The sequence below is a fragment of the Bemisia tabaci genome, chromosome 7 (assembly GCF_918797505.1).
Source record: "Bemisia tabaci chromosome 7, PGI_BMITA_v3".
In the NCBI taxonomy this organism is placed as follows: Eukaryota; Metazoa; Arthropoda; class Insecta; order Hemiptera; family Aleyrodidae; genus Bemisia; species Bemisia tabaci.
Genome location: NC_092799.1, coordinates 12,380,077 through 12,406,514, shown reverse-complemented (window position 1 = coordinate 12,406,514; position 26,438 = coordinate 12,380,077). Strand labels below are relative to the sequence as shown.

Here is a 26,438-nt window from a genome sequence, read left to right as displayed (position 1 = left end):
TACGGAAAATGTATGGTTTTTCGGGATTGAAATTACTTACAATTGTTTCATGAAAAATGAATGCACCCAAAATGACTATAGCATTTTGACTTTCACATACGTGCACTCACTAAATCGATTGGTAAATTCAAAGAGTGGGTACATCGACCTGGTATATCAAGTTTCTGCAATTTTTAACGGCAAATCGGTAGATTTTCGGGATGTGGATTGCTTACTTTCAATTCATGAATGAATAAAGCATGGACATGGTTAAGCTTCTTTGCATGAAATGACGTTTCAAATAAAAAAATCAAGACATATTTAATACAATTGCATTTATATCGAGTAAATCTCTTTTCAATAATATAACGGGATTTATAATACCGGTGATTTGGGTATTTTAGCCCCAAAATACCTTTAAATCGACTTTATCTTCTAGGAGTTCGACAGAATTTTTCCTTTCTTCGCTTAAATTTTTCCGTAGCACTTTTCTTCAAGAATCTGATAAGATTTTGCTTGAGGCAGATCAAAAAACTTAAATTTGTTCGAATAGCTTTCTAGATTCACAATACACGGTCTCGTCAAGGTGCGTCGTTGACCTTGCACTGTTGGATCGTGAATTCTCTTGTTGTGCTGCTTGCCTTTTTTGAAATCTCTGTAAATGAAAACTAAAGGGGTTGATATGTGCGAGTTAATGACGCGCCTTATCAACACATTGTGTTGGAGTTCACTGCTTGTTTTTTTTTCTTAAATTTTAGATTAAAAACGTACTTCGTCGCTTTTGCGTTAGAGACTTTTAATATTCGGTATTTCACAAATAATTACAAAAGGAAATGCAAAATTAATGGTCATTTTACAACCAAAACCGATTGTACAAATTTTTTACAGCACATGCATTAATAATAATTTCACTTGAATTCATTAATATCTCAATTTCCTCAAAAACTGAACTTATGTGCCTTGTCCTCCGAGCCCTTCCTATATAATGCGACTTTTCATATCCGGTGAATGTATATGAAAATTTTCACGCAATAATACGATTTAAAAATTTAAAAGGTAAACGAAAAGAATTAAATTGTATGGCTGTATGGTTTTATCATTTTACCGGATGGATCCAGGTAATAAAAAGAATTAACTTAATTTTGGTGTAATCTCCATTGAAATTATTCTAAATACCTAAATTCCTGTTAACTACGCTCTGTAGGGTGTCATGAGAAGAAAACTAATGGACAAATATTTGTAACTCTATGAATAGACGAGCAAAGGAATGCTGTGAGGTAATTTTCGAATTGATGACACTTGAAGCAACTGTAACTACAACTACAAAATTTACATCATATTTATGCATTTTTATGGAAGAACTCATTTTTCCCCACGAGTTAGATTCAATCTGATTCTGCCAAGTCATGCCACTCAAAATCAAAGATATATAAAGCGCGAAGTGAGAGAAATTCAGAGCAATGCAAAAAAACGAACCTGATAAAAACCATCTCTCCATGTGTGATCTGAAGTGACAGCTCCATTTTTTTCTGCGGCCCTGAAACATGATCAATGCGATTAAAACTACAAAAAAGATACATAAATTTTAATAATTGATTTATATTCCCACAATATTGCCACCAAATTAGTGATATAATCGTATGTGGACAATGACTATGACCAGGACTATGACAATCAAAAGAAAACAACTGAAGGGTAGCCTATGTGTAGTAAGTATTACACTGGAGCATATTCACTGGCGCTCTACGCCTAGGGATTCAGGGTTACCCAACAAAAAAAAAAGTGATCCTAACGCATTGATAGTTCGCCTACAATTTCCAGTGTAGGCAACTCTAGCTCCGCCGTGATCGGATAGTGGTATCATCCTAAATGCCGAGTTAACTTAGAGCAGACAAAAAATCCGCTCACCAAACGTGAAAAGGTGATTCTATCTCATTGGTAGTTTGCCTTTTTACTGGGTAGGCAACACGAGCTCCGTTGTGGTTGAATAGTAGTATCACGTAAATGTCACGTTTATTTAGAACACACAGACAATACCCTTTTATCACGAGGGCTGCATTTTGCAATTAGGGACAACAATCTCTGGATCAGTTTAAGAACAACGTATGTACCATCTTTTTCTCTTTGCACATACATGTTTTTACGGATGAGCCAGAACTTGTAGTTCTCAATTGCAAAGTGAGGACCACATGAGGGGCCTGGAGGACAAGGCGCACAAGTGCAGTTTTTACCATTTCGAGAAATGCGTGTTTGAGGTTTCGAAATTACACGGATCCTTATAGCGGTGAGAAAATTCAAACTGACTTTTTGATACATAAAAAATGGAATTTGGGAGCGAATTTTTCACAGATTTTGCACTAAAACTATGGTTTAACTTGAAATAATGAATACCTCAATTTTTTCAAAAGCTGCACTTATGCGACTTGTCCTCCAAGCCCCTCATATATGTTGAGGTGATTCTGACGTGCGAACCGTACCGGAACCCGGAACCCCGGAACATAGAATTATTATTCGGTAGAATCTGAGGTAGAACCGGAACCCAGACTCTGCCTTTGATGAAACTAGGGCGCTTTGTGCTTTGATCAAAAGCAATGTCAATTCCAGAAACCTATCGATTTGACGTAGAAAAATTCGCAAAAACTCCGATTTCGATGAAAAAAACCCTCTATGTTCTGTGGAAAATTGAGGTAATCTATATGCAACAAATATATCGACTTTCTGACGTGGAATCTCAACTCTAAGTGTAAAAATAGTTAGGTCTAGGTATGTTGAACATGTGTGAGACATTTTAAAGGGGTGAAAAATGTTCACAATATGACGGAAAAACTCGATTTTCCAAATTTTGAAGTTCCCGCTTGGAAACTCGTCGGCTGCTGCGGCACCGCTTACAGCATAATCAGATCCTGCTGAAATTCTTGGTAAGTTCACTTCACACCGACAGACAATTATACTGCCGTACTAAGGAAAAACGCCGTATGAACATTCGAGAGTTGCCAAATTTGCCTCGATAAAATGCTTATTTTTAAGGAAAGTTATGAATATTTTTCTTTGAAATTTTCATGGGCCTCAGGTGAAATTGCAAAAAAAATAATCTGCAAAATTGGGAGAAGAATATTCATAAGTTTACCGGGAAATTCGAGTTTGATCAAAGGAAATTTGGCAACGCCTGAAGGTTCATACGGCGTTTTTCCTTAGTGGCAGTATAGGCAGATCCAATGAGGGGCGCAAGGTGCGTGCGCCCTGCGCCCCTCCCGATCGCTCGAAAAAAGGAGGAGGAAGAAAGAGAGAAGGAAGGGACGGAGGAAAGAGGAAGGAAGAAAGCTTATATTTGGTCATTATTCATGACAAAATTGACTCGAACTGCATATTAGATGATTTAACATTTCGAAAATTTGCCTGGGAAAGCCCCCTTGAGCCTCCTCTTGCTCCTGTTACCGAAATGTGTGGATCCGCACTGGAAAAAAAAGTCGCTTGGATCTAGAGTCCAGACTCTTAAAAACATGGACAAGAAAAAATACTCTTGATTTAATCGGACTTTTTGCTTGAATCAAAAGGAAATCCGCGTAAATCAAGAGGCTTGGCTCTTTGATTCAAGGAAAAATCGAATTTAATCAAGAATATTTTCCCTTGTTAATCTTATCAAGCGTCTGGACTCTAGATTCAAGCGATTTTTTTTTCCCAGAGCACCCGTGGAGACAACTTTTTTGCGGGGGTCAGACATTTGATTTTCGAAAAGTCGAAGAATAAAAACCCCCTATTGCACCAGGAAATGCCACTGATCAAAGCTTGCAAATTTCGACGTCCGATTTGGCAAGGCTGTGTGTTAGAACCGTGTATACAGTGTGACACGGTGGCTAACAATAAGCGGTGCACGATTTCTATGCATGGCTATTTATCTGATCCCCGGGGCTAGTGGCGTGGCGTGGCGTGAAGTGCGATATATCGATTGTTATGCCATTCAAACCTATAGAAAAGGATCGATAAACAGGGTGTTCACGACGAACACCTGAATAATCGATTCTTCACCATAACTTCAAATGGGGAAAATCGATATACATCGAAGCACGCCACGCCACTGCCCGGGGCCCGGGCTTGGGCCGAGCATCGGATGAACCCGCGCAGACGGAAACTACACGGAAACCCGCGTTCACAGTGTTAACTCGATCCAACTTCCGCTAGAACAGCCTCACTCAGGGTCGCTCCAGCTCTTCATTCGTTTACCAAAGCGTGGCGCACTTGCGATACATCGATATTTCCCCATTTGAGACTATAGTAAAGAATCGATCATTGAGGTATTCGTTGCGAACACCCTGATAATCGATCCTTTTCCACAGGTCTGAATGGCAGATCAATCGATATATCGCAAAGCACGCCACGCCACTGTCGTTTACCACTTTGCAGGAACCTCAGGAGGGACATTAGATGCTCTTTTCAATTTTATATCATTCTTATGAGCACGCCAATGTCTCTTTCCAGAGGAGTTTTGATCGGAAAGATACAAGACGAGTTAACTCGTGAGAGCATTGATGAATCTTAACGGCGGCTTTAGATCTGAAACTCTGTGTTAGATCGACGGAAAAGCAAAGCGATAGGTAGCCAACGTACAAAACCATGTATCTCTATTTTAATGTTTTAAGATGTTGGCTCCTCTTTTTTTTTTTAATTTGCTATAGCTAAGCCAAAGCGTCAAGATTGAAGTTGCCAGATTTTTTTTATTACAGAGACTGTCATGATAACGTTTAGCGCGCGATGTGAATCACGTAGAGCATTGAGTTTTCATGAGCGGGTGGTTTTAATTTACGCACCAAGAATCATTAAATATCTTCGGAAGGAGTTGATTTCGGTAATTTTCGTTGTGTGCATCTTGTTTTACGAGCAATTTTGGTGAAGAAACATGTATCAGAATGCTGAAATTCATACCTTGTGTATGTCTAGTGGTCCATTGACTCGAAGAATTCGATTTTTCACAAGATTATGCCTGTGCAATTTGTGTCCAAATTTTGTCTGATTTTTGTACGAGATCAGAAGAAAAATCAGTGAAATCTTCAGTTAGAGATACCTAAGATTCTCACAATGAAAATGCAATTTGCGAGGGAAAATTTAGCAACATTGAACTATAACGTTCTTTCGTTAGGAAAACGACGAGTTATGGGTTAGATTTCCGTTTCCTCTCGGAAAGTATAAGCCAGAAATATGAAAACGTTGCAATCGAAATGCATAATTTTGCAGTTCCACCAACATTGACGGAGTGCGAATCCATGACCGTGACCTTTCAACGCCGTATTTGCCTGGCCTGACATATGCAGGCGCTGAAAACCGTGATTTGATAACGCCAAAACGTTATTAAGTGGGTAATCCGGGACGTATGTCAAAGCCCCATGCACCCGGGGTAATGTTTACATGTATGGCTTGTGAACTGGGCCACATGGCGGGCGTCTTGAAGCGATAATTTTTACGACAGGGCTTATTTCGATCACCTTGAATACGTCGCTACGTCACTACTTCACGATCTCTTAACACGGTCCCACAAAGATCATAAATTCGCGTGCCTCGCAAATCGTCCGGGCCTGGCCGGCTAAGCGGAGTTGCCGGGCGCTATTCAAGAAGTTGAGTCACTTTTCACTTTTTATCCCCAAAATTTTTATGAAATTTTTTGAAACTTTGTTGACGACTGAAGGATCGTGGGACGTTACGAAGAGCCCGGGATTGACCCGTGAATGGGGATGTTCCATGTGTGAGAAGTTTGCGATTTGACTGTTGATTCTTACGTAAAAGTTCGTGAGAAACACGATGGTGCCATTTGTTTTCTCTGAAATCAACTCTCAAGCTTAAAAAAAGTTCTCAAGTTGAGGCCAAAATGGAGGGGATATCCCACGCTATCCTGAGAGTCCACCTCTGCATCAAGACAAACTCTCCATGCAAAGATAGGAAGCAAATACATTAGCAGGGTTGCCGTGATTTCAGTTTTAGAGTCCCCAAATAAAGTGGCAGCCCTGTCAATGTATTTGCTCCCTATCTTTGCATGGAAAGTTCGGCTTGATGTAGAGGTGGACTCTCAGGATAGCGTGGGATATCTCCTCCATTTTGGCCTCGACTTGAGAGCTTTTTTTGAGCTTGGGAGTTGATTTTAGAGAAAACCAGTGGCACCATCGTGTTTCTCGCGACGTTTCACTTCAGAATCAACGGTCAAATCGCAAATTTCTCACACATGAAACATCTCAATTGGACGTATATGCTAAACGGAACTATGTGGAAGTGGAAGGATGGGGTGTGCTCGTTAGTGCTCGGGCTATAAGAATGAATGGGAAATATAAAGCGTCAGTGACGTCAGTGGCAACGACGAGCGAAACAACGATCGGGAAGGCGGTCTTTAACTCATGAGCCCTGTCCACAAAGCTCTTGTCTAGAGTCCCTTTATAACCCAGAGTTAAGACAACTCGATTATCAGCTGACTGGCAGCCGGCCTTGGCTGGCCATGGAGGCCGAAACGAGTGCACTCAAACGAACGATATTGAGGGATAAGGATAAGGAATCCTCCGATGTCTGTCATCCAAAAACAACAACATCAACAAAAACTGATCAAAACCTTAAAATTAGATTGATTAGTGGATAATTTCTTAATATATTTTCATTTTGGTGCGATTAAAATAACAATTCACTCTTGATAAACCACAATTTAGTTATATTTTCATTACTTTTGTTCACATTCGAGGTACCGCCATCTTGGTGCACTCGTTTCGGCCTCCATGAGCGAGAACCAATCAGAATTGGATTTTTTTTTAGGCCACTTTCAGCCTAACCAAAAGTGAGTTGTCTTAACTCTGGGTTATAAAGGGACTCTACTCTTGTCACAGGGAGTCATTATAAAGTCGTGATATTTGTTCCATTAGATCTCTACCTTATACAATCTGCATGCACGTGTCCCCGAGAAAAATTAAACGTTAAATATTTCACAGCCAATTGAAAATCACGCTAATGGCAGAAAAGCAGCAAATGGATTTGGCAAACACAGGTGAGGCATTTCCACAGCCACACACATCCACCCGCGCTCACTCAAATTAGCTCGAACCCTGTTGTCGAATTTCTGTGAATCCCCGGATTTCTAAGCAAATTCTCGTGTGTAATTCTGATTTTTCGCGCGCACTTTGTTGGGATGTAACTTCCGGATGCGGAAACGTCCATTCTCGCGTGGTTTTCAGTTTATTATTGCCAACCGGTGAATTGGACAGTGTCCATCCCCTGGAGTTCATCGACCTGTGCATCAGTCTTAAAAATGAAGGTTTCATCGAAAAACAATCCGTATCTGAGAGAAAGGACTGAAAAGAGCACTGGATGGAAAACTTGAATTGTGTATCAACAGACTGCTTATTCTGAACTTACTGGCCCTGTTGATGTTGTGTTTCATCTACAAAAAATTCTTCGATAAAATTTTCATTTCTGAGGAAAGCTATGAATATTTTTCCTTGAAATTTTCAGAACTTTTTGGTGGAGTTGCGAGAAAATTAGCTGAACAATTGGGAGAAAAATATTCTTGAGCTTATAAGGAAATTCGTGTTTTATCAAAGAAAATTTGCCATCGCCTGACCATGCGACGTTTGTCCTCAGCACGGCAGAAATGGCCTTACCCGCAAGTTCTCCCCGCCACTTAGGAACTCCAAGCCGTTACGTAAGAGAGGTTTGAATCAACATTTTAAAACAGTTTCAGTATCATGCCATCGTAAATGAACGTAAGTTCCAAGCTGTAAATTTCCGCTCCGTACTCGAACGTACTACGAGGAGAATCCGCCGTTATCTGAACACGCAAACGATGGGTCCTTCAGATGGCGAAGGGATCACTAATAGTCATGGCAACAGAATTTGTTGACATCTTGACAGGTGGCTTAAGAAGAAAAATTCGATCGATTAAAACACAACCTCGCCAGGTATGGCTCTCCCTTCAGTTGCGCCTTCCGACGGAACGGAAGCAAAACCGACTATCATAGCCTTAAACCTTTTGTAAATAAGTTGTTCTTGCAGAATTCACCCGTAGACTTCGTAACTTTTCCTGCTTCATTGACACTGTTTGTCCTCTTATATCGATTGATGAGGGATGCGGACAATGCGTTGTCATATTTCCACGAACAGCTATCGCAAATCAGTATTAAAAAGGTACATTTTCCCTACGAAATTACAACTTGGCTGAAGAAGGATTCACGTTGCCACTTGCCTCGCCATTGGCTAATTTTGGGCAGTATTTTTGCCTAAACAAGTTGATCGAATTCTAGTAAATTTGGAGTCAACGCTCTTCTCCACGAGCGAGCCGAAATCATCCGTGGAAAAGACTAGAGAACAGAACTCATCAGTCATTCTGTCCGGGTGTGAAAACGAGTTTAATATCTCCAGTATGCTAATGACCGAAGGAGCCTCTAAAAAATTGGTCGCGAAAATTCTGTTCTCCATTTCTGCGCTTGGTAAAAGAATGGCAAAACCTCCGAGACTCATTAGAATATGAGAGCATCCACAGGGTAACGGATCCGGAGCATGGAAGCAATTTTTTGATGAGAGTTATTTTGGTCAAGTTGGGCTTTCGCATTTGTAGCCACTTCCAGCCTTTCGGCTGGGATTTGAGTTACCAGTTGGAAAAAACTCCAGCCCAGTGATCAAAATTATTTTGCACGTAGTTTTAATTTATTTTTAAGTCAATTTTAGAAGGAACAAAGCTGCATTTTGATATGAAAAAATTAAGGAAGAACATGGAAGATTAAAACTCATACCAAGTTTTTCATAATACGACGATTTTTAAGCGAACAGTTACGAAACGTCTTAGAGTTAGCTCCGGGTCAATTTCATGTTTTCAAGCGCTGCGCCTTTAAGTCTCTTCTAAGCCGATTTACCCATCAAAAGCTTTATTTTAGTTTTTTTGGAGTGGCGTTGAGGTTTCCCTCTCTAGGCAAGCTAACGGGCTTGGAGGACAAGGCGCATAAGTGCAGTTTCTGAAAAAAATGAGATATTCATGAACTTATCTAAAACCAGTTTGAAAGTATATTCTGTGGAAAATTCACGACTAAAATCTAACTTTAAAGCAACGAATCGTAAGTTTATACTTCTTTTTTACCATTCAGGGCCGGATTAAGGGGGTGGTCAGGCCGCGGCCCATGGCGGCAAATCTAGGGTGCGGCAAATTTTGCAATTTTTTTGAATGTATAGGAAAAAAAAATCGGATTTAGAAAAAAAAAATTACAAACGAGAAAAGGCTACAAAATCTCTCATTTCCTGAGAGTACAGTATAGTAATTTCTAATTTCGTCGTCTTTCAGTGATAGTACAAGAGGCAGCACCTTCAATTTTTCGAGTTAAAAGAGAAACCAAACACACAATTTGGCCTGGAACGGCGCGACTTAGGGAGAAATGATAACGAGGACTTGAAATGAAAAGGAGAAGCCCTCGGCGCGGCAATCGGCATGTAACACTTATTAGCGCCTACAAGACTGCTTGAATACTTCACGCATTGCGCTAAACACGGTGCGGTCGGCGCGGCGCGGCGGCGGAAGTTAAAATCATTAAACCAAATTTTGTGTTTGTTCTTTCATAATTTTTTCGTTCATTTCTTATGAATGGAAGGGCTTGTCCATTAGAGATAGGTTTACGAAACTTGACTTTCGCGCAAAGTTCCGTGACCTTTTGCTAGTAGTGTTGACAGGGCTTTCCCAAAAAATGTGTTCAATACGAGTAAACGCGTCTTATGCACCTCTCCCCCGCTGGCACGTTCACTTGATGGTTTTAATTGATGTTTCAAAACGAATGAGAAGGGGACGGCAAAATACAGGCGGCCCATGGGTGGCAAGTAGGAAAATCCAGCCCTGTTACCATTAAGCTCCATCTGATTTTGAAACTTTAAACACGTACTTCTTAAAAATAGCAAAAACTGCACGTATGTGCCATGTCCTCTAAGCCCCTTGACTATTTCGGAATATTTTGGAGCTTACAAAGCACATGTTAACAAAAACCTCTTGCGTTGAGTATAATGAATGAAAGGAATAAAAATGAATGAACTCGGTTTATTTTAAGCCTGAGAAACGAACAAAATTTTCTAAGTTTTAAATTGAAAACGCATTAGAATAAACAATTATTTCGGGTGAAGAAGCAAATTGTTAGTTAAGAACTTCCACTGGAATTTAAAAAAAATCCGTGCGCAATTTTTTTGGCATAAAATCCAACATTCTACGAATATTTTTAAAAATAACAGGTAACGAACAAGATCCAAATCCTGTACCAAAATGACGTCATTCCCCATAAAACAGCACGCTATGTCCCATGTCTAAAAGTTACAACGAGCGGTCGAATGGCTGGTAAAAATTGAAAAAAGAGAATTGTGGTTTTCTTTTCCTCGTGATGTATAAAACAGTGGCAACGCGTGAATAATCAAGTATCGATATTTCCCCATTTTAGGTATGGTAAAGAATCGATTATTGATTAGCTCATTACGAACACCCTGTATATCGATCCTTTTCCATGAGTTGAAATGATAGATGAATCTATACATCGCCACTGGTGCATGCGAGTCGGAACTGAGAGTGCCCGTTTATTGACCATTAATAAAGAAGTCGCATGAATTGGTCAGTGTCTTGGATCGGCGCCTGCTCTCGGAGTTATTTCGGGAACGCCGCGCGGTCAAAGAACAAAGTCAGGGTTACACGTGGACTTGAACTGCGGTTGAGCTGTAAAATTCATTTCATAAACCACCAGAATTCGTACGAAGCAAAAAAAATGGTGCTTTCCACCCCGACAGCCTACGGCAAGAATTGTATGATGAACTCTATGGGATGATCATTTTTTCCTTCCAATGATAATCGTTTAGCGACAAGTTAAAATCTATTAGTTCTGAGCCCAAAGTAAAGTTTGACTAGTTTTATTAAATAGATTAGGGTGGTGTGATCACAAAATTGAAATCAATTCGTTTTTTCGTTTATTTCTTATCAGCTGAGATTCGACTTATTGTATCAAGAATGTCCCAACAATTTATCCGTTTTTTGGGTTGTTTGGCATTTGATTGGCACATGGTTTCATTTGAAAGAATTTAAAATCCTAATCTGCCATTTCTTCAAAGGAAATCACGCTCACTGTTACACAGCTTCTTAAGCAGCTTTCTAGAGCACATTACATCTTTCCAATAGTTCCGTTTGACGGACGTATTTCTGTCAAACGGAACTATGTGCATTAAGACATGGGCCCTGCTTAGACTCATAAAGATAAATGCAAAACAGGGATCACGTCATGATGCACATAGTTCCGTTTGACAGAACAGGGTGTCAACTGTCTACTTAAACAAGCTGGTCAAAAATAAGTACTTTTACAGTACTTTTTCGGTACATTCTCGAGAAATTCCGTACCTCCTCCAACAGAAAAATTCCGTACTTTTTCAGTACCTCCATTTGACGAAATTCGAAAAATATCAAAAATTTGAAATTGCGACAGAAATGGCAAAAAATTAAAAAAATTCCGGACCATTTTGCGGAATTTTCGCACTTTTTCAATACTTCCGGACCGCCCTTAAAAAATCATTTTCTACGGGTCCCTTAGATTAAGAGCCCTTCCCCGTGGGCGGTGGGCGGTTATCGTTAGTAAAAAGCGGTGTATTTCCTATTTCTAATCCCCGAGGTCGGGAGAGGCGTCCCGGTTGCGGAACTATCCGTCGTCGCCGCACAGTGGATCGAGTCAACGGGGAGGGTCGGACACGATTTCAAAACTTTAAAAGCGTAAATCTTTATGAATATGAAATTCTAATGTTTAAAAGGTAGCTGCTTTGGTTTCCTCGTCAAATTTCCTGTAAGAGGCACCCCTTAAAATTAAAATTGTGACGAAATAAACGTACAAAATTACAATTCCTGTCAAAAATGTCATGTTCGACTTCATCCGAAGACCCGTTCCACTGTGCGCCGCGCGCCTCGGCCGGACAGGGAAACAACGGAGCACTTCATCTCGGAACCGAGGTGCGAGCAGGCATTGTTTACGTTGCGACCTACCTCAACCTGAAAATAAATCTCGGCCTCTTATCGTTTCGGCGAGACGCGACGCGACGTGACGTGAAGTCGGCAACCCGCAACGCAACGCCCGCGCCGCGCCGCACCGCTCGCTTTGCCCCCGCCAGGCACGCGTTGCTAGTTGTATTGTTCCGTGCCAACGATCCCGAACCCGAATAACGTCCCTCCTCTGACGTAACTGATTTGCAAGCTCAACTCTAATGATCATACAGGGTGTCCCAGGATTAAGTACGGATATTGACGGAGTCGATTCTTTGGGTCAAAAGAAGACGTTTTTGTGGTATAATTTTTTTTTTTAAAAACGCTTTCCGTAGGGGCCCCATTATCCCCCTATTATCAGCTCCTATTATTCCCTATTGGTCCCTATTATCTCGAAAACGATGAGTTAAAGCGAAAAAACGCAGGGGACCATTTTTAAATATTTTTCAACGCTGAATCTTGTGGTGCCGTCAAAAATCAATTTTTGTCGCTAGGAACATTAATATTGGCCTCTTTCAGGTTCGGTGCCCCCCTAGACCCCCCTAAAAATGAGTTTTACCTTTTATGGAGGTCAAAAATGAAAAGAACGCTAAAAATTACTTCCAGTTACCAATGTTCATCAATATTGGTTGATAAACATTGCCGCAGTGTTAAAAAGACGATTTTCTCTTTCCAATTTTGGGGAGTCGTGGCACACAGGGAAAGCGTTTTAGGGAAAAATATTTATACCACAAACACGTCTTTTTTTGATCCAAAGAATCGACTCCTTCAATATTCGTATTTAATCCTAGGACACCCTGTATAACTGCATGCTTTTAAGGGCTAACCTAGAGATGGAGGTACGTCCTTACGTCACTGGAGAGACAATAATGGAGCGAGATTATTCAGCCTGACCGTAACACACCGACGCGTGCGATATGCTGCCGTGCGAAGGAAAAACGCCGTATGAACCTCCAGGCGTTGCCAATTTTTTTTGATAAAACACTAATTTCCTGGTAAACTTACGAATATTTTCTTTCCGATTTCTTAGATAATTTTGCTCGCAATTTCACCTAAAGTTCCTGAAAATTTCGAGAAAAGGTAGTCATAACTATCCTCAAAAATGAACATTTTTTCGAAGGAAATTTGGCGACTCTCGATTGTTCATACGGCGTTTTTCCTTAGCACGGCAGTATGGTGACTGAGAAAACTGGTTTAGGCCTGCTCTCGAAACCTCTGGTTACGGATTTATTCTCTGGTTGAACTTTTCTACAATTCGCCCGACTTCTGCGTGAGATTATCGGAAAAATCAGTGAGATTTTCTGTTGGAAATGCCTAGGATTCTCCTCGTGAAAATGAAATTTGCGAAGGGGAATTTGGCAACATTGAAATGTGCTTACGTCCATTTGTGGGAAACGACGAAAAGAGGCTACGATAGGCGACCGATGGACGGGAGGGGTGGAGGTATAGTTAAACACAGGGGCTCATAATTATTATCATTTTGTCTTCAGATGTAGATTCCTTAAAGATTCATTCCTTATAAATCATTTTCTACTGAGCGCAGGAATATTTACAAATGATGAAGAAGAAGAAGAAAAAAAAAGCGAGCCCTACTGGCACGCTTAAAAAGAAAAACACTAAGAAGTGGCCCGAACTGGCCGAAACGGTGTGGACCCAGCACCATTTCTCCATCTTGGATTATTGACATTAGTCACTCTTTACTTGGCGGGCGAGAAGTTTTTTTAAAACTTTGACCCCCCCCCCCCATCTTCCGTAAAATGCATCAGACTTAAGTTTAAACTCGTTACCCGGTTTGGCAACCCCGCTTGTCAAATAATCAAAACGCTAACCTGCCCTTGACCAATTGATCTGAGGGGAAGTATTACCTTTTAACATGATTACTTTGCTTCTCTTCAAACACAGCTAGATGTTAGGAATGTCAGAATGATTATCAACCGTTCAAGATACGTTGACAAGTATTCCTCCCTCTTCAGGGGCGTTGATAGCTGTTGATCGCGCAAAATTAAAAATAAAGCACGTAAAGCTTCGTTTTGAGCAGTGGCGTGGCGTAAATTGAGATGTATTGATTGTTATGCCATTTTAACCTATAGTAAAGAATTGATTATTAAGGTGTTCGCTGGGAACTTCCTGTTTATCGATCCTTTTCCATAGGTTTAAATGGCATAAGAATTGATATATCGCAATGAAGATGTTGCATGTGTGAGGAATTTGCGATTTGACTGTTGATTATTAGGTAAAAGTTCGCAAGAACACGATGGTGCCACTGGTTTTCTTTGAAATCAACTCCCAAGCTCAAAAAAAGCTCTCAAGTTGAGGCCAAAATGGAGGGGATATCCCACGCTATCCTGAGAGTCCACCTCTACATCAAGACAAACACTCCATGAAAAGATGCGGAGCAAATACATTGAAAGGGCTGTCACTTTAATTGGGGACTCTAAAAATGATAACACGGTAACCCTGCTAATGTATTTGCTCCCGATCTTTGCATGGAGAGTTTGTCTTGATGTAGACGTGGACTCTCAGGATAGCGTGGGATATCCCCTCCATTTTGGCCTCAACTTGAAAGCTTTTTTTGAGCTTGGGAGTTGATTTCAGAGAAAACCAGTGGCACCATCGTGTTTCTCGCGAACTTTTACATAAGAATCAACAGTCAAATCGCAAATTCCTCACACGTGCAACATCTCCATTCACGTCACGCCACTGATTTTGAGGTATCACGTAATTCTTCAGGCCAAAGACGTACAGATCACAGATTCCAAATGTTTCCATAGCCGAATTTCCGCGACTTGAGTTGGTCGAGTTTTTGACCTACTGCCAACCTCCATTACAACAAAACAAAATTCCCTCTGGACGACGACGTTGCGGCTACAATATTTAGATTGCATTTTGCAAAAAGGAACCAAGAACCATCCAATGTTGTTAAGATTGTGCAAGTTGCAAGCCTTGCAATGAAATTACTGAATGCCTGCAGAAAATCAAATCTACAGGGTAATTTACATCTTGAAATTATAGTATATTAGGAGTAACATAGACTTAGTTAGATGATCAGTTTATATTTGTGAGGTAAAAAAAAAAATGGCACAATCCGAGCGACATTGGAGTGCTCTTGGTTCCTTTTTGCAAAATGCAATCCATTTGATTTTCATGCTGGCAGCAATAAGACCAGACTATATCCGAAAAGTAGATGTATACAAATGTTGTCCTAACCGGCAGCCACCGAACCGGTTAGTGAGTATCAGCGCCTGAAAACAACTATGCGTGCTTTATGAATGTCCGTGTCGTATATGTGAGAAATTGAAGGCGCGCCGAATATTTATACAAGAGCGTGCGGCTAGTCTCTCAATGAACTACACCGAAGACACCACATGATTAAATATCTTTAAAATCTCGTGCATATCGTATAAATGCACAAGATACCGAGGATTCCTTTTGTCAATTAATTTGCTTGGCATAGCAATTAGAAAGGTCAATTTTACATTAAATATCAGCACGAAGATTCAACTGAATTAAAGAACTTTGGGAGCCCATTTTGGAGATTTGTTTATCTTTAAATCATTCAGAGGACAGCTGTCAGACCCCTTCTCAGCAAAGTTTTCCTTTTTCCAAATTTCAGATATTTTATGAGAGAAGAAAAGCGTCACCATTGAATCACTCACGGGTACATTTCGCTCCTATTCTAGAGGGAAGAGTATACAAGTCTGTCGAAACTTTTTTCAATACAAATCGTGGGGTAAATGTCTAGGTTCCGTAATTATTAGAGGGGATTACTAGGCCCTCTCCTCAAAAAAATTTGTTCCCCCGACGACACATTTCCTGATCACAGTCTCCACGGTCGGGTCAAGATTCTAACTGACTCGTTGAAATTTCTCAAAAATATTTTGTAATTGAAGCCTCCCGTAAATGAGGAAGGTTAGTATTAGTGATTTTTAAATATACAGTTTAAAATTGAATCATGCAGTAAGAACAGCCATCTCAAAAACTTTTATTCCAGCGACGATAGTATGTTCATTTGTGACCGTCCACTATAAAAATGACCTTCATCGACGAATAATTTTTTTTTTTGGGGGGGGGGGGGAAGGGGGCGATTTTCATAAAATTATGTTGAAAGAGTGGGTGTTGAGATTTCCACGAACACTCCCTCTGGTGTCTCAGATGTACTTCATTCCTGCACCAGTAGACGGCGTAAAATCGCATTATTATCCGACAATTTTTCGCCTTGAACACAGTAGATTAGAATTTTAAACAATACTTCCTCGAAACTACGGTTTTGAGATACTTTCAAATCGCCATTGTTTGTTTTCAATGCCAACATTTCCGTCGAACACTCCTCTCCGTTTTGATGCCAAGAACTCAATTTTGAATTGCTATGTATACTAAGATCGCCCTCGCCCCGTCAATGGTCACATTCGTCTTGAAGCCACTATAAAATTCAGTGTAATTTTGTACTACGTAACTAATATTCTTGGAGGCTCAACAATATTACAATTGCTCCTCCATCCACTGAAGGTTCAAACTAACCAATGAATAAAAAAAAAAAACTTACCCTTTCACAATTCGAGCAGAATTCTCCTCGTGTCTCAACGACGTGCACTCGTTATCGTATTCCATCTCAAAAAGCGCTCTGTAAAACTTCCGGGTAGTCCTCTTTCAAAATCGGGAAGAAGCCACGGTGGTAAGAGGAGGGACACGCATAGAAAAGGGGGCTAATAAACAGACACACCAAGGTGGGAACCTGATAATTCAAGCTCCGATTTGATAGGACTATCAAAACAACCGGTATTTTATTTTTGGGGGTTAGAATATCGAGGGGAATTATCCGCGGAGTCGCGAGTTTTTGGATCGGGGTTTTTTGTGACTTTAGTTGTGTGGAACTTTGGTTATGTGAAACTTTGTTGTGTGGAGCTTTGGTTGTGTGGAATTTTGGAGTCGGGGAGGCCTGAGCGCGTGTCTTCGGGCCGGGGAGCTTGCGGTACGACAGCCGGTTGAGGTTAAACAGCCATGACTGGGGGACTGGGCCGAGTGGCGTGTGGGTTCGCGAATCCGCGACTTGGCGAGACTGGGAGTCGCGATCGGCGTGGAAAACTTGCGAAGCCCTGCCCGAAGCCGAAGCCCGGCGCACGGTGGATCGAGTCAATAGAATAGGTCGGACTAAATTTGGAAACTTTAAACGCTTATAACTCCGCTCATGCAAAACTTGAGGTTCTAAAAGTGGTTCCATCGGTTTTTTCTTGAAATGGAGATGTTGCATGTGAGAGGAATTTGCGATTTGACTGTTGATTCTTATGTAAAAGTTTGCGAGAAACACGATGGTGCCACTGGTTTTCTCTGAAATCATCTCCCAAGCTCATAAAAAGCTCTCAAGTTGAGGCTAAAATGGAGGGGATATCCCACCCTACCCTGAGAGTCCACCTCTACATCAAAACAAACTCTCCATGCAAAGATAGGGAGCAAATACATCAGCAGTGATGCCATATTTTTAGTTTTAGAGTCCCCAAATAAAGTGGCAACCCTGTCAATATATTTGCTCCCTATCTTTGCATGGAGAGTTCGTCTTGATGTAGAGGTGGACTCTCAGGATAGCGTGGGATATCCCCTCCATTTTGGCCTCAGTTTGAGAGCTTTTTTTGAGCTTGGAAGTTGATTTCAGAGAAAACCAGTGGCACCATCGTGTTTCTCTCGAACTTTTACTCATGAACCAACAGTCAAATCGCAAATTCCTCACATATGCAACATCTCCATTTTCTTCAAGAAGCATCCCTGAAAGTTTACAATGCGACGGAATAAACATCAAAATTCACAGTTAGAGTAAGAATTTCATGTTCGACCTCCTCCTATTGATTGGATCTACTGTGCGGCGCGGCGCTCTTTGCACAAGCCACGGCTCGGAGTTTGCCTTCGGACATAAACTACGGCTACGGCCACCAGTGACGGCGAGATTTATTTCACCGTGCCGCGTCGCGGCGCCCGCTCCTGGAAAATTTTCTCCTCTTCAAAAGCGAAGAATGACCGCTATACCTGCACACCGGTGGAGATCACAAACTCTGAAGTATCTGACACTTTTTCCAAATCGAAAATCGGTTAAATGATTCACTTTCCACTAATTTCATCGCTCAATTTTTTTTCTTTTTTGAATAAATACATATAGAGAAATATAAAAAGAAAGATAGATAGATAGATAGATACATACATACATACATAGATAGGTAGATAGATAGGTACATAGATAGATAGATAGATAGATAGATAGATAGATAGATAGATAGATAGATAGATAGATAGATAGATAGATAGATAGATAGATAGATGGATATATGGATAGATAGATAGATGCCGTTTATATTCAAATAAAACATTATTTACAAGAGAATTAATACGAAATATTAAACAACACATGGCTACAATCTTCGCAGTTTGCCGTCAGGGGAAGCAATTTTTTTTTTTTAAGCGTGCCAGTAGGGCTCGCTTTTTGAAATCACTTGGATGTACCATAGTACAGCACACAGATCAACCAATGCTATTCAACGGGTCGTCCAAATACTTTTTTCCTCGCACCCGTTTCTTTGTCTTTGAACCATTACACTGTCAAGCCCTGATGGTCTTTTACCAAAAAATCTAATGAACTGCTAATTGGAAACCCTTGAGAACATTTTTCTGTCAAAACCGTATTATTCAATTTGACAGAAACCTCATAGGAGCTTTCTTACGCTCGGAGGACTCAACTCAAGAACCTTCTTTCCCGCCAAAACTCTATAGCCAATGAGCGTCTTGCACTGTAAGTGCAATCTGTGATGAGCCTCGTGACTCATTATACTATGTACTAACCATGGCCCCTGCCGAAATCCACTTAAACCACTACAGTTATCTCGCGATATAGCTTTGGGTGTCCGGTTTCGAGCAAGGCAATAAAAGACGGCGAGGCGATTAACCGATTAACCATTCACCGTGATGCCAGGATCCACCAAATTTTCTCAAAAATTGTTTTCCGTCTATTTAGCGCAGGGCCGGATTTACCAATAGGCTACATAGGCTGTAGCCTAGGGCGCAACATTCTAAGGGGCGCAAAATTTTTGAGAATTTTTTTTTTTTTTTTAATTTAACGAGTCTCGTGTTACTTTTTATTTTCCAAAACCAACTTGCAAACGTAAACGTACTTCAAAAATGTTTAAAATCGTGTTTTTTTAAAGGTGAATTTGAACATTTTCCTGACACCTAGCATCCTCCTTCTGATCTGGAGGGGAGAGGCGTCTGGGGGCGTCTCTTTTGAGGGCGCCACCCCAAGTTTAGCCTAGAGTCCCTTTATACTTAGAGTCAAGACAATTTGAATCCATTTCTGATTGGTTCCCGTATTTTAGGCCTCCACAGTGTCACAAACGGGAATAAAGATTACATTTTCACCAATTGCAAAGATTATAATCTGGAATGGACCAGGGAATTACGGGTTCGGCAAGGAACAAACGGAATGAGAGGAGGAACGGAGAAAGGCATTTGAGAATGGGCCGATCAAAGATTACGAAAAACGTTCAATTTCTGTAATCTTTATTCCCGTTTGTGACATCCATGAGCCGAATTGTCTTGACTCTCAGTATAAAGGGACTCTAGTTTAGCCTAGGGCGCTAAAAATGTAAATCCGACCCTGATTTAGCGAGTTTTTCTTTACTTTCCGTTGAAGTACAAATAAAAAGAGACCTCATTTGTACAAATCGGCCGAATAGGAGAGAAGTTACAGTTCGAAATCCAAAGAGATTAACTGAACGCGATTTCGATGCACGGCAGTTCGCCCAAATCACGGTCGTGCGCAAATGCCGCATATCAGCTTAAAATCAAGATAATTGGACGGAATCTTTAAAATTAATTTACATTCAACGTTCATGAATCAAAATTTTCTCCCAAATTTAGCAAAAAGTACCAATTGATGCAAAAAGCAAAGACGTGAAAATAAGAGGTATTTGTCCAACATTTCAGTTATTCGGCACGCTTTTCCAACATACTCATGTTGGATTTTTTCTTCTTGTTTTTTTTTGTAATTGAAATGAAGATATGAAGAAATGATATTGGAGGGCCCTCGAGCAAACAGTATTTAGCAACTTTTCAAAACCAGCGAATTCCTGAAAATGAATTAAAACACAGAACAGAACAGCTGATCAGGTGAGCTGATGTATGCTGTTGGCGGGAAACGCTATGAGGAGCGCTTGCTGTGCGTAAGGCACACCGGATCATATGAAGGGGCCAGAACGAGATACGCATTTCTGTACTAAGCCCTTGATACGCGAAAAAAGTTCTACTGTTTTAGGTGACTCCCCGATTTTCTTCGATTATAATCTATTGCTGGCGGATAGGCGATGTCTTATCAACAACAAATTTATGCAGCCAACTCAAAACCGTCGAAAATCGAGATACGCACTTTTGCACTTTCACCATAGAACTTTTACTGTGAAAAAGCAAACATCTAGTCTCCGTCAGCTGGACGGTGCACGACGTTTGCGCACACTTTTCGTACCGATAACGTTTGCGCACAAAATTCCGAATTTTCATTTGCGCACAGTTTTACCGATAACGTTTGCGCACACTGCACTATGTGGCAACGCTGCATTATACGGAGCATATTTATACGCACGCATTGTTTAAAACCGAACAGAGGGGGCGAGTAAACGAGTGATGAAACAGAAGTGAGTGAGTTTGAGAGTGTGTGTGAGGTGCTTATTTCCACATGAATTATGTAAAAAATAGTTAAATTAATTGAATTATCTGAAAGCCCGTATCAGAACTCATTTTATTAAATTTTAACTGAAATACACTCACACACACTTGCGAATAAAGGAATAAAAACGGTTTAAAATATGCTGTCAAACAACTCACGATTATTAAAAACGATTATTATCATTAAAACTGTTTAAAACTCGAGCTAAAACACGTTAAAAAGTTGCACATTAAAACAATTTAAAATTCGGCACTGTGTTGACAGCAACGGTCCGCAGGTTACTGAGTTACTCCTTTCCAGACACACCTCTTCCTCCTTTTGTCGTGGACCTTCCTTATCACAACACGATAATGCACCTCGCCGACAATAACAAACCCGGGCCCGGTGTCCGGGTGATTCGCGTTGCGTAGGTGCAGCGTTGCCACATAGTGCAGTGTGCGCAAACGTTATCGGTAAAACTGTGCGCAAATGAAAATTCGGAATTTTGTGCGCAACCGTTATCGGTACGAAAAGTGTGCGCAAGTGTCGTGCAGCCCAGCTGGATTGGTCAGGCTTTTCACTATAATTTCGCAAATGCTTCCGCCAGTTTACCGCAAACGCAGTTAAATATCGTCATAAAACTAAGTTTTGCCTTCAGAAGTGTCGCAAACAACCTGCATTTGTTTGCTGTCACGAAGCTCGACGTTTTGAATGTAAGACGCACGGTCCGAAATTCGTGTCCGTCAATATATAATGAGCTTAGAGAATGAGAACTGCATCCATCAGATTTTTGGGAATCCAGTTTCTGGCACTCGCGCAAAAAGAAGCTTACACAGAAATAATGAGTCCGATCGCATTCAGCCAAACGTTCGGTGTTCCTTAAACTGAAAAAAAATCTCGGTGTATTTACCAAGAAAAGGGTAAAATTACCAAGAATTCAGGGTTCTATTTGATTCCAGTATTTTCTTGGTAAAATTACCATTTATGAAATTGGTAATTTTACCGAAAAATCTCGGTAAAATTATTGAACTTTCTCGGTAATTTTACAGGACCTTGGTAAAAACGTCAATATTTTTTATCGACTCTGATAGAATTACCGAGATAAAATGGCAAAGTTACCGGGAATTGATTACCAATAAAAGTGGTATTCTTACCTGAAAAAATAGTAAAAATACCGGTTTTTAGGTAAGCTTACCAATCTGTCTTGGTAAAATTCCAATAATTGGTAAAAAAAGTGAGATGATAAAGGTGCCAACGGACCTTGGAAAAAACGCCGAGAGTTTTTTTTCAGTTATATTGATCCAACTAATCGCTTTGCCTGACTGAGCTTTGACTGGTCACATCGAACATTTGATTCTTGAGAACGAACTCTTCAACTAAACAAATCTGATCGAAGAAATTCGGTCACACGATTCGAACTTTCGATTCAACGAACTAAAATTTGACTTTGAGAGATTGAATGGTTCAACCATACGGGACATTAAACTTCGACTCATATGATTGAACTTTCTTTTCAGTGTATGCCTCATTCTGAGTACAAGTTTTTGGAAAAAAGGAAAAACTGGACCAGGTTACAGCGTTTTACGGTGATAGACTTTATGTATCGTCTCAGGCATTCTTTTTGTTTTTAGCCTTTGGTTTCTCATCTTCTTGTATTTTAATTCCTTAAGAATAACCTCCGAGACAGATCTGGCTTCCCTTAACTCGAGTCGACTTACCTGTTAGCACTGGTCGATGATGCGGCGCAGACTTCCAACTGTACAGATACAGTGAAACATGTTCCCGGCGATTTTGAATTTGGTGGCTCCCTATAACACAAAGCAGAAGTTTCACGGCATGTGTGGGGTTTAAAATTCTCATTAAATTGCCTGCTTTGTGACGTCACATTTCTATTTAAGCAATTGGTTAAAGCTCAGATTACATCGGAAGTCCGAACATAAAATTTGTTTTAAAAGATTACCGGCAAGTCTCTCGAGAGGGGTTGGAATGTTTTATTTCCGTTTCAAATTATGAAATGGCTTGAATGATTTTGCGTTTTGCTAGAGAAAGATGGTCAATAACATGGCACTTTATTTATTCATTTTTAGGAGTTATCGGAGTCTCTAAAACACCTCGAAAAAAAAACTATAAATTCATACGAGCCTCAATCAATGATACCATGATTCATTGCAGACCGGGACCTTATTAAACTTCCAATGCTACTTTTCGATGCACTTCATGCAACTTCTTCATTTGCTGTCTTCAACACTTTGAAATACTTTACCAGTGTTTGAAAAGCATGCATCAATTAAACCAAAGAGTAGTTTGATTTTTCAATCGTGGATTATTAAGTGCCTTCAATTACAATACATGCATTCCGTCAAACAACCTCTCACGTCCATTCATGTGAGATAGAGATATGTGCGTCATCTGTCTTTAATGGTGATATTTCAGTTTTGATGCGTCGCGCAAGGCGTTATTAAACATGACTAAATAGTCTACCTCTGGCTTGAGTTAGACTGACCGGAACCGTTCAAACTTGTGAAACCTCTGATAAATTTTTCACGCTCAGAGCTACACAACAAAATAAGGAAGAACCATGTTTTTTCCTCACCCCATTTTGTGATGAACTTGAATGTTATAGCCAAACCTAGACATAACGTTTTAAAAGGGGAAACATTAGAATCATATTTCCCTAGTAAAAATTGGCAGTAGAATGTGTGTTCCAAAATACTATTGACCTAAAGCCGGCTGTAAGATTTCCAATAGCTGCTGTAGCCGGCTGTACAATTTCTTAGAGCTTTTTATAGCCGATGGCGATTAAGCAACAGCCTGGCGATAAAGTGTATGCTAAACGTTACTAATTACGGATGCTAGGACTTAGTGAGTTTTTGGACAACCGCTCTCTTTTTGGGCCGCAGTATCTTGATTTAATTTGCGAGGAAAGCTCCGTACTTTTGAAGGATGCCTGTCATTCTTAATATGTTGGAGCGCCTTCAATTTCTTATGATAATGTGCAATACCTTTGGTGTGAAATAGTTGCTTCAGACGCCGTGGCACGCTGCGGCGGGCTGGCAGAGAGCGCGAAACATGCATTGGCGCCTACAACCCTAACAGGGATACTTCACGCATTGCGCAATGCGTGAAGTATCCATGTTAGGTTTGTAGGCGCCAGTGCGTCGCCGCTCCGCTTTAAGTTAGGCTCTAACATTTAATCTCGCGGAGTCAGAGCTTTTCAACTCATGATTTTGAAATGTTTGCACACTCTGTATGGAGTTTTCTCATTTTGATGAAAATAAAATATGTTTTAAAGGAAAATATAATGTGTGTTTTGTAATTATTAAGGTAGTCTCGTATCAAACTTAATGGTTTTCAAAGCACACGAATTTCTACACAATTTCTTATAGCCTTTTATAGCCAATGACGATAAAGTGTAAAGCCCGGCGATAGGAACTATAGCCCGACTGTATACTTCACGCACGTATAGCCCGGCTATATACTCGTAATTTGCTCCGCTTTCTACAGCCAGCTGTATGACTTTCAATAGCCTTCTTCAATCGGCTGTAAGAAGTCCGGGGGGAACCCGCGGATTTCTTAAACGAAGCTGGATGGCAATTTCAGGATCTATTTTCATTAATACTTGAGTTCATTTTCCTCCTTTACCATGATAATTTAGACGGTTTTACTTCTTTGCACCTTTTCTGCAAATTCTAATTTTTGGAAAGACTAATACATCTCTCCAATCGCTCATTTTTCACAGTAAAATATACCTTAAATTTTAATGCAATATTCTTTTCCACGCCTTCGGTTCCTCACCCAGATGACACAAGGACATGCAAGTATCGAAATATTGTTTCGATTTAATGCAATACATTTGCAATTTTATCACCAAAATTGTTATTTTTACATAGTTTGGTCAATTAATGCCGATTTTAAATGATCAACAAAATCAGCTTTATGTATGAGAAAGGTCGACAATTTGCAATGCAAACAAAATTGAAACTCATTTCAATATCTTTGCGATGAATTTTAAAAAGAGGAGCCCCTTCAATCAGTGAAAAGACAACACACTTTACACTCCGGTATTAGAGCATTAATATTACTATGTAATTGCACTTAGTAAACACTGCCTTTATGCACTAACTTTCTTCTGACTTACTTTTAATTAAAACAAAATATAAAGTATGTACTTACATGACAAACAATCTGGCGGAGGAACAAAATTCAACTGCAAGATGAGTAACCTACGGTAAACACGTACGTGCAAGACTGTCATCTCTGCGTGTGAAAATGCGCATCTTCGCATTAGCCATGTCTTCGGTCGTAAAGCTTATCGTCGTCCTTTCCAAAGCTCATTCAAAATTGTATAGTTCATTGAATCAAGCAGAGTGCAACGATTCGAGACAACGTAAAGAAAAGATTTAGAGGGTTCCGATCTTCGAATGGGGAGATTGAAAGAAATCGAGCTAGTACCAAAATTAGCAGCTGGGAATTGGCATGATTTTTGCGAGGAAACAATTTTAAACAACGCAGGACACAGTTCGCTGACTAGTTACTTATTGCCGAGCAGAGGATGTTTTTTGGCCAACTTAGAAAATTGAAGGCACAATAACAATGTGCGCGACCCTTGTCGTGCCGAGATGATCCGAGTCCTTTAAAATTTTCGTCAGAAAATGACAATAGGGTGAAACCCTGGGAGCTGGCGAATCCCTAAGACTGAACCAATAGGTATAAGACAAAACGAAACAACATATTATAAATGGACGTATTTCTATCAAACGTAACTATGTGCATTATGACGTGAGCCCTGTTATGTATGTATTCTTATGGGTCGCAGAGCTCATGTCTTAATGCACATAGTTCCGTTTGATAGAAATACGTCCAAATAATGTAAACTACTCTGTTGTTTGCAGCATCCACTTTTAAATTTAGTTACAATGTGTAAAATTCTAATGTGTAGAAGTTCACGATAAATGCTTAGTAAAAAAAAAAAAAAAAAAAAAGAAGCTAAAAATGTTTTGTGGAATCTGGAATATTAAATGAGGAGCCGAATAACTAGTGGTCTACAACCAGCAAATTTTCTCAATAAACAAAATTATTCTGCACTCTAATAACATTTTACGTGAGAATTTTATTTAGTGATAAATTCCCTCAAATTCCAAAATTCAGCTTCTTAAAGTTGATACATTTTTTACTTTGTTGAATGAAGTGCAACCAAGATACTAGAGTGCTCATTATCGGCAGATAATAATCATGTGACAATGTCTGCGACTATTATGGAAGGGTTTTGGCGGCCTTGCGCAAAATCTAGCCTTGTCAAGTCTGCACAGTGCACACAGCCACTGAACTGCCCAGCGGTTCGATTGCTAAATTGTCTATCGAATGAACTTGATCGATATACGCGTCTTATACTATATGCGTAATACTCTATTATATCGATTGGATATCGATAACGATTTAATAATTGACCCGGAGAACAAACTGCCCATAAATCAGTCGGGCACTCGCATGAGCCCCAAAACGACAGGGGCCAGAGGTGGGGAAAGATAATTATACTCATTTGAAAGAGTTGTGTCTGCGCGGCAATGCATGTGGGCCGATATTGCCAATTCACACTTACTTACCTAAGTCCCTGTTTTATCCTCGTACACGGAGCTTGCAAATGTACGGTATAGCTACCATGAGACTACCTATCTTGATTTGCGACGTTGTAAATATCCTGTCACATTTCACCTACCTAGAGGATCTCTGCCGTGCTAAGGAAGAACGCCGTATGAACATTCGAGAGTTGCCAAATTTCCTTCA

The 26,438-nt window shown here is 40.2% G+C and overlaps 1 protein-coding gene across 2 annotated transcripts in view; it reads right to left on the bottom strand.

Annotated features, from left to right (window-relative positions):
* LOC109035374 (facilitated trehalose transporter Tret1) overlaps positions 1-25,010 on the bottom strand; it is a 43,197-nt gene extending 18,187 nt beyond the window's left edge. The window contains exons 1-3 of one of the 2 annotated variants that reach the window (XM_072302797.1): positions 24,828-25,010; positions 22,373-22,462; positions 1,456-1,516 (exon numbers count right to left, since the gene is read on the bottom strand). In XM_072302797.1, coding sequence (XP_072158898.1) covers positions 1,456-1,516; positions 22,373-22,462; positions 24,828-24,829 — 153 coding nt within the window. In that variant the 5' untranslated portion in view covers positions 24,830-25,010. Of the gene's footprint in view, positions 1-1,455; positions 1,517-16,520; positions 17,177-22,372; positions 22,463-24,827 lie in introns of those variants that run through there. The other variant, XM_072302798.1, reaches the window with a different exon arrangement.
* Between the last annotated feature and the right edge of the window lie 1,428 nt (positions 25,011-26,438).